Source organism: Cheilinus undulatus, linkage group 7, assembly GCF_018320785.1.
Source record: "Cheilinus undulatus linkage group 7, ASM1832078v1, whole genome shotgun sequence".
Classification (NCBI taxonomy): Eukaryota; Metazoa; Chordata; class Actinopteri; order Labriformes; family Labridae; genus Cheilinus; species Cheilinus undulatus.
The window spans coordinates 18,828,280-18,836,817 of NC_054871.1; the positions used below are offsets into that span (position 1 = coordinate 18,828,280).

Below are 8,538 nucleotides of genomic sequence, written 5' to 3' on the forward strand. Positions count from 1 at the left end.
CGTCAAAGCCAGCTGCTATTTAGTGAAAGCTATGTTATTTCAGAGTTCTTAGTCAGAGGTTAGGAATAATTAATCAAGAGAGAGTTTTCACTTTCTGTTATTCTTAGTTTCAGTACAGCTGAGGTGTTAATCTTTCTCTGTGCAATAAACAAGAGAGGGTAAGTCATAAACTATGGGTAACTTATTCACTTATTGTTTCATGTCTACAGTTTTTGATATTTCAGTTCTTAATCAGTCCCGTTTTATACCCATCCATATACATTCATACATCACTGACATAGCAGTGGGAGTGATTTGGGGTTAAGTGTCTTATCCCAGGACAAGGGCTTAAGAGATGTTGATTTGTTAGGGACCATATGATACCTATTACTAATAGTTCATCAGACTGAAAACCAATATTTGGAACTGTTGTTACTTATGTCCAAAAAACTGTACTTATTGTGACAAAAGTAAAATCGCACAATCAAAAATGGAGGCAAATAGACTATAAAGCACTAGTGACAGGAGATTCACCTCAGAGCAACCCAGATATAGCAGGAAATGCCTTAGGCTCACTGTGTCAGTGGCACCCAGGCCTCAGTGGTGATTGGCTGCTTGTGTGACATCCAGCCAATCAGATACAGATAATAGCTAAATGCCAAATATTGACTAGACCATTAATCTGTCAACCCCCACAAAGACACATGACATGTGAGAGCACGAGCTGAGGACTGAAGCCTAAACCTTCTAGTTGAGAGACGACAAATGACGTCGAATTACCCTACCTACTGAGTAATCCTACCTTGTCATTTTTAACTAACATGACTACTTCAGGTTCATAACACAAACGCTAGAGGAATTAATCTCTAAAAACTGAAGACACTCCTGCTCTCTATCTGAATTGCACAAAAACATTGGCAACATGTCAACACGGAAAAAATACTGTTCTTTTTTTGTTTACCTGTCATTTTATAATTGAAGACCAAAGGTACCCAACTTTCAGTGCCAAGGTCAAACCAGTATTGTTTGATTTTATTTTTTTTACTAGTGAAATATCAAACTTGAAAAACCTGGTATCGTGACAACCATAGATGAAAATTTCTCAACATTTAATGAATGGATTTACAAGATTAATCCTGCAGACTTTGAAGAGTGTGTGACTTTTCCTTGAGACTTTTTTTCAGGTTAACATTAGTGCTTCAAAGTGCGTTTTCTTGAAAAACTATAGTATGAAGAACTCTGTGTTTGATCAGTCATCTATTTTCTCTTAGTCTTGAGTGCACTAACTGTATAGATCCTCCAACACATTGGGCTTTTCCTCTGTGACTTTTGGCCGCGCCGATCCAAACAGATCGCACTGGTTTACTTTTCCATCACCAGTTTGGCTGCGCCTTTAATGTCATCGACTCAAAGCACTCTTGACAGATCAAACCAAGTAGAGCCCAGTAGCTCAGTGTAATGTAAAAGCCCCAACTGGTTTCCAACTGTTATTCCTTATGCCCCGTGCCCCTACCTTAGAAAGTTAAGCCCCCCAGCAACCATATGGAAAGTTGAAACATTTTACCAACATTCTTACCAAAAGATCTTTGTCTAAACCAGCGGTTACCAACTTTCTTACCTAGGCGTCCCTCTGCTTGTATCTAAGGAGGGCTAAATCCCTCAGGAACCACATGAAAAAACAAAGTGACACATTGCTGTCAAAAATCAACATAGATTTTAATTGTTTCTCTGATAAAACCTTAAGACACTTAATCTAAACTGTGTATAACCAATTTAACCAGTGTCTTACCTTGATTTTAGTATGTGCAAACCTGATTTTGAGAACCTAAAACCCCCTCTGAGCTCTTTGGTGCTCTCACTAAGGGGGCCTGGACCATGAGTTGGTGTTTTTTTTCAGTACAACACAAGTTTAAACATTTACAGGGAATAAACAAGCTCTTTTTATTCATACCATCAGAGTATTTTTTTCTTTTTGGGAAAAGCGTCCTTTAAATGATGCATCACAAAGCCAATGTTTGCCAAAATGCACGCATGGTGTGTTCCCTTGTTTGGCCTGACATCTGCACCTCATCAGTACACCACGTGCCTGGCGTCTGGGTTTGTGCGTGCGCGTGTGATTGTCAGATTTTTGCTGTCAGGAATGAGGCCTGAGGGTTGAACTTTCCCCTACTTCTCACACTGCCTCATTCATCTTTGACTGCTCTCCAGCATTCCTGATTCATACTGGAACGCCAAACTAAACCGGGATAAACAACAAAATCTAGCTAACATGCTTTGAATGGTGGAGGACAGAGATATAAGTCTGACACTTTTTGGATAGAAAGTTTAAAAATGTCATCATTTTGCCAGTTTTTTCTATTCAGTCTGACGTTACACACATAATTCCCCTTCAGAGTTTGAGTTTTTTTTATGAACTGTCTAAAAATACATAAGCTTAGGAAACACTCATTATTGTAAGAAATATCTACCTGCAGTGTGTCTAGAATGTAAAATTGGAACTTTTTGGGGTGAAGATAAAGTTTGATGTTTACTTAAGAATAACTTGTACAAATCAAGATAAGAACAATTATAGTTGGTGAAATACTGTCAGAAGAAATAGGAGCCTGGATATGATTCTGTTATGAAAATAATCAAATAATTAACAAGTAGATTAAAGAATACGATCATGTAATAAAAGCAACTTTTTAAGCAAATTATCCAAATATCTTCCTGTTTTTTTATTGTCTTACATTGTTGTATTGTATCCATTATGAAAAAAACGTGTGGTTTTCTACTAGTAAAACAATAACCAGTACTTTATTTCATTACAATAATGACATTCACTGTTAAAAATGATACTTCACTTATTCCACCAATAAAAAAAGACCACAAACTGTTCAGACTTTGAGAAAAAACATGGATGCAGACATGTTAGTATCTTGAAATACTCAGAGAAAAAAAATTAATTTGCCATCCCAGTGTTTAATCAGTAATTCAGATGTATATGGTGTCATGGTCCAGGATCTCAGAGCAGTTTCCACTATAAAAGACTTTCCACGCCCTACCCCCTCCCTCCCCACTTCCACACTCCAACAACCAATCAGAGCAGCCCTCTGCTGCAGCACTCAGCTATAAAAAAGGCCACAATGCCGTTCAGGAGCAGACAACAGAGACAGAGAGACAACAGAACAATCCTTCTCTCAAAGACAAACCTTCAGCAGATACAAAGATGAAGATGCCACAGCTCATCCTCCTCCTCCTGACCATCCTGCTGCACACAGCCGTCGGTTTCCCCTCCGACAGAAGAGCCCAGCAGGGCCGGGACAAACAAGCCTCCTGGGACGACGTGAACGTGGTGGCTCATGGCCTCCTGCAGCTTGGCCAGGGTCTGAAGGAGCACGTGGACAAGAGCAAAGCCCAGATGAGAGACGTCAATGCCAAACTGAAAGCTTTCAATGTCACACTAGCCGAGCTGGAGAGGAAGCAGAGGGAGCAAGGCGAGAGTCAGACAGGCAAGAGCAGAGAGGTGGAGGAGAGGGAGAGGCTGGCTGCTGAGCTGACTGAGGAGGTGAGGATGAAGGTGGAGGAAGTGAAGAAGCAGGGTGAGGACATCCACGCCAGGATGGACAGACTGGAGGATAAGATGCAGGAGGTGCTGAAAGAGCCGAGACTGGAGAGCAACAACAGTGAGCACATGGGAGCTTCATTTATCCAGGTGAGCAGAGAAATATTCATGTGCCTGGGTTTTTTTGGGTCATGTTTGCTATTCTGTAAGCAAATATGACCCCAAAAACTTCCCTTTCTCTATTGTTTTCCAAAACTTTCATTAAACTCTAACAAAGCTTTAACTTTTCAATTTTGCAGAGGCTTTTGGCTGCCCAGAACAGACGCATCGACCAGTTAGTGGAAAAAATCCAACAGCAACAAGACAAACTGGAGAAGCAGAGTCTCCACCTGCAAGTGCTGCAGAGCAAGGTGAGTTCTACCTCCGTAAAAAAAAACATTAAACAATGTAAAAGATGCAAGAAATAATACTATATTAGTTTTGCATTGCTTGACCCTGCTTTGTGATGTTTCAGGTTGCACATAAGAGAGTGAAATCCCACAGACGCAGAGATGAAGAGACCGTGCTGAGGGGGGAGGCAGAGCCAAGCACACACGTATCAGGTAAGAAAACAAACCCTCTGAGAAGTTTTGTTAAAGAATGACGGAAAGACAACGTGGCGAGAGCAGGGAGGCACTTTAAATGAGTGATGATGTTGGACAGACTTTGACCCAGAGCTGTTGTTTAAGCTTTGACCTTTTGAGTGCTCACTTAACCGCTGAGCCTTCCACTCATAGATTTAAAAACCATCACTCAGAAGCATTAGCTTTTACTTTTATTTCTTCTTCTAATAGAAACAGACTTAAATCAGCAGGATTAAGTTCAAAATGGAAGTGTATGAAGGTGAAACGCAAACATCAGAGGGAATACTTGCTGTAGATTTTATGAAAAGATCACTGATGTATCCTTATGTGACATAAGAGCAGAAAAGTTCACCTTTGCACCTGCTTTTACAATGTTTGACTCGCTGGCAGAGCAGTTCACATACAGTCCAAAGATCAGGGAAACTAGGGCAAATGCTCTAATAACACTCCTACTGTACTGTTGGAAATGTTTTGTGCCAACTCTGGTTTTAGGAAAGATTTCAAACACATAAAAATGAGTTTGATCAAATCTGAATCTGTAAGCTCAGTCATGATCTGACTTTTGTTCCTCTCTGTTTGTTTCTTCAGGTTTGGCCACAGACTGCCACAATCTGTTCCTAAAAGGGCAGCGAGCCAGCGGCATCTACACCATCCAACCAGAGGGCTCCCAGCCTTTCAACGTCTTCTGTGAGATGACTTCAGGTGAGTCAGAAAACAGCACTGTTTCCTTTTTATGCAGCAGACTTTTAGCATCAAGTGCAATCAACTCAATCTCTCTCTCTACTCGCTCTACAGAAGGTGGATGGACGGTCGTCCAGAAACGTCTTGATGGATCCCAGAACTTCAACCAGCTCTGGGAGAACTACAAGAGCGGCTTCGGCAATCTGAATGGTGTGTATAAGCAAAGCTAAAAGCTACAAAAAGTTCACTAAATATCTGATTCAGTGGCAAAGACTAACCTGGACTTTCCTTCTTTCTCCCTCAGGCGAGTTCTGGCTGGGCTTGGAGAACATCCACTCCCTCTCCAAACAGGGACAGTACATCCTGCAGGTGGAGGTGTCTGACGGGTCGGAGCTGCAGACGTCTCACTACGGATTCAAATTAGACGGAGAAGAGAAGATGTTCACTCTTCACTTGCAGCCAGAGTCTGAGAATCAGGAAGACATCATGAAGATGGGAGCCTCTGGTCTTCCATTCTCCACCGCAGACAGAGACAACGACCTTGTTCAAGACGCCAACTGTGCTGAGCTCCTCTCAGGTATGCAGGCTGCACTGTCACCCACACCTCTACACAGACATCCCATGCCATTCACAAACAGCAGGAAATAAAACACAAAAATAATCAAATAAATCTTTGCTACAGGTGGCTGGTGGTTCAGCAGTTGTGGTGAGTCAAATCTCAACGGCAAATATCCCAGAAGGCCGAGCATGCTCAGACGCCATCACTCCAGGAGACAGAGGATGTTCTGGACTTCAACAAAGGGACAAAACACCTCAGTGAAGACCACCCTCCTCAAGATAGCCCCCGCCACAATAAAACAATGAGTCTAAAGAACAAAGAGCCAAAGGACTGAAAGACTAAAAGAAGCACATTTCTAAATGTTAAAAAGCTCCTTCATGATCTCTGGATCCTCATGTTTTTATGCTATGCTATACGATGAATCCTTGTCTCACCGGAGACTTTCTGTCATGTTGACAGTTTTGACTCCCTTTATAAGGGTTTCACTTCTTATTTTTATTTTTAATGACTGTGTTTTATATATTTTGACAGTATTATTATTATCATAGTGTATTAATTTCAAAATGTATACACTCTAAACCTTTTATACTTCATTGCTTAAATTGTGTAAAAAATAAAGATTTCAAATGTTTAATAAATCCTGGTTCTCTTTGCTTTATTAAAAACTATTCAACAAACAAGACAATCAAAAAGTCAACACATAAATAACCAAACAGAAGTATTTCACATTTTGAATCCTGTGGTGTTTTATTACTGGTATTTATGATGAGTTCATCTTTTAATATGTACACTGAGCTTTTTACCTACCTGTTTGAACCCATAACAAGTGAATTTAAATATAAAAATAAACCTCCAACTTAATCATACCTTACATCAGATTGTCAGAGATTTGGGGATAAAGCAACCCTAATAATTTTTCCCTAGTGTTACTTCAAAAGAGAAAATCTAAAGGCTGTAATATTTTTATGTTTCAAAGTTTTTAGTTTTTGACTGGAGTACATTTTTCACAGAATGTGAAACTCTAGTAAAAATATGTTCCAATCAAGTATTTTTCACAATTCATTCATAAAACATTGATATGAAATAAAGTATTTCACACCCCACATGGCTGCTGTGGGAAAAAATAACAATATACAGTGCTTAACAATTTATTAGACCACCCTAACCCTAACCAAAGTAAGGTTTATGCCACAGCTGCCCTAAATTAACAGCATTGGTAATTACCAAAATCATTTTTTATGTTATAATACACCAATATGTAGAAGCTCTTTAATCTAAATGATATTTTAAATGTTAAAATATAATTATTATTGTTATCCATTAATTTTAAAATTTACTGATTTACAAAAAAACTGAAAAAATAGTAAAGCACATTAATATTTCTTGATTAATATGTCAAATTAAAGTTATTTACTTGCATTCCTGAAGAGAAAAATGAGTTTTAGTGGTTGAATGTTATGCTTGATTCATTTCTGACCTCTCAGAGAAGCCCAGTGAGCTGGCTGAGGACTTTAAAAATGTCGAGTGTTGTATAAAGTTAACATTGGAGCACTTCATTTGGCAGACAATTTCAGGAGTTTCAAAAGGTTAAGCAGGAGTTGGTTTGCATTAAATAGCGCCCCCTGCTGGTCAGAAATTACACGAAGAAGACACATTTGGTTTGCTCAATCACCAATAAATTTTTGGACAAACTTTTGATGTATATTTTTTAATATTGAACAGATGTTTTGAATCTCTGTGCCAGGTTTGACTTTTGACTTTGCATTTCCTTTGATTTAATTTCATACCAGAAAAGAAAAGCCAATATACCATTTCATTCAATATCCAAGCATAAATTCTCCCATGTATACTTAGAAGTAAATTTGTGACTTCAGTTTATTGTAATTGAGCTGAACACATTTTGTTTTGTCTCTTAACATATTCATATGTATTTTTCTTTTTTTTTTATTGTTTACATAAAATATTTATTTTCTGATTTTGCTATTAAATCTCCTGAGACATTCACTTTAGTTTTTATTTTCCCCACTTATCTGCGATAAGTGGGGACTGACAAGTAAGCCTAAGCCTTGGCTTTGAACAGGAAGAAGTTTCCACAAAAAAAGTTGGAATATTTGGACAATATGTTAACCTTCCTGCACACTATCTTTCCAATCACACATCAATAATGTTACCAGGTCTGTATACTTCCATCCATGCAACATTAATCGCTCACATCCATCCCTCACCTTCAACTTGGCTGCTATTTTAATTCACTCTCTGGTCTCTTCTTGGATTGACTACGGCAACCCTCTTCTCTTTAGTCTCCCCCAGAAATTCCTTCTCAAACTTCAGTTATTCCAAAATTCTGACACCTGCATCATTTCCAGTAATCCAGTAATCATATCACTCTTGTTCTTCAGCAGCTCCACAGCCAAATAGTTTAATATTTGTGGCAATGAAAAGCAAAATCTTGTCAAGGCCAAGTTTGAACTAAATTTCTACAAAAGCATCTGCAGGTCTTGGAAAAGTTTCTCTAAAATTTTTAGAGATTTCCAAAAAATAAAAAAAATCCACCCAAATTACCTAAAACTTCCAAGATATTATATGTGAAAATATACGTAAAAATTCTTTAGGATCTTTGAAAAATCCCATTAAAAATCATCAAATATCCCCAAATGTTCAAGTAAAACTTTCTGAAAAAGCCCAAAGATTTATAATGGTTTACCAAGAATTAAAAATAAATAAATAAAAAATTCTTAAAAAAAAAAAAAAAAAAAGAAAAACTTAATTCCAGCCTAATTTTCTAATTTTCCGTGTATGCGGGCGGCCCAGGTTCAAATCTGGCCTGTGGCCCTTTTCTTGCATGTCTCTCCCCATTCTCTCGTCCCTGTTTCCGAGTCCATCCACTGTCCCTCTCTATCTAATGAAGCCACAAAAAATAAATCTTTAAAAAAGTAAATTCAAGAAAGCAGCTGGATAGCTCAGTGGTTTACATTGCTGACTGTGGTATGGGAGATTGGGGGTTCAAATCCCAGTCAGAGCACAAGTGTCCAGTATTGGCAAGGTCCTTAATGCTGGAAACACCTGTCCCAGATATGTCACCTTGGATAAAAGCATCTGCTAAATGACAGTTAACTTTCAACAGATTCCCCACGAGAAATAAGAAAAAATTC

General features: G+C 38.5%; 1 protein-coding gene across 1 annotated transcript; it reads left to right on the forward strand.

Annotated features, from left to right (window-relative positions):
• The first annotated feature begins 3,045 nt into the window (after nt 1-3,045).
• Nucleotides 3,046-6,024, forward strand: LOC121512848 (angiopoietin-related protein 4-like). The gene is made up of 7 exons (XM_041792348.1): nt 3,046-3,673; nt 3,823-3,933; nt 4,038-4,125; nt 4,735-4,848; nt 4,942-5,037; nt 5,132-5,404; nt 5,510-6,024. The coding sequence occupies exons 1-7, from the start codon at nt 3,188-3,190 to the stop codon at nt 5,689-5,691; spliced, it is 1,350 nt and encodes a 449-aa protein (XP_041648282.1). The 5' UTR covers nt 3,046-3,187; the 3' UTR covers nt 5,692-6,024.
• Nucleotides 6,025-8,538: the final 2,514 nt, after the last annotated feature.

What these genes read in the sequence shown, in the direction of transcription:
- LOC121512848 (XM_041792348.1), top strand. Translation starts at nt 3,188, where the DNA reads ATGAAGATGCCACAGCTCATCCTCCTCCTCCTGACCATCCTGCTGCAC. An exon ending in GCCAAGCACACACGTATCAG is followed by an intron (nt 4,126 to 4,734) that starts GTAAGAAAACAA and finishes TTGTTTCTTCAG; the next exon opens with GTTTGGCCACAGACTGCCAC. An exon ending in CGGCTTCGGCAATCTGAATG is followed by an intron (nt 5,038 to 5,131) that starts GTGTGTATAAGC and finishes TTTCTCCCTCAG; the next exon opens with GCGAGTTCTGGCTGGGCTTG.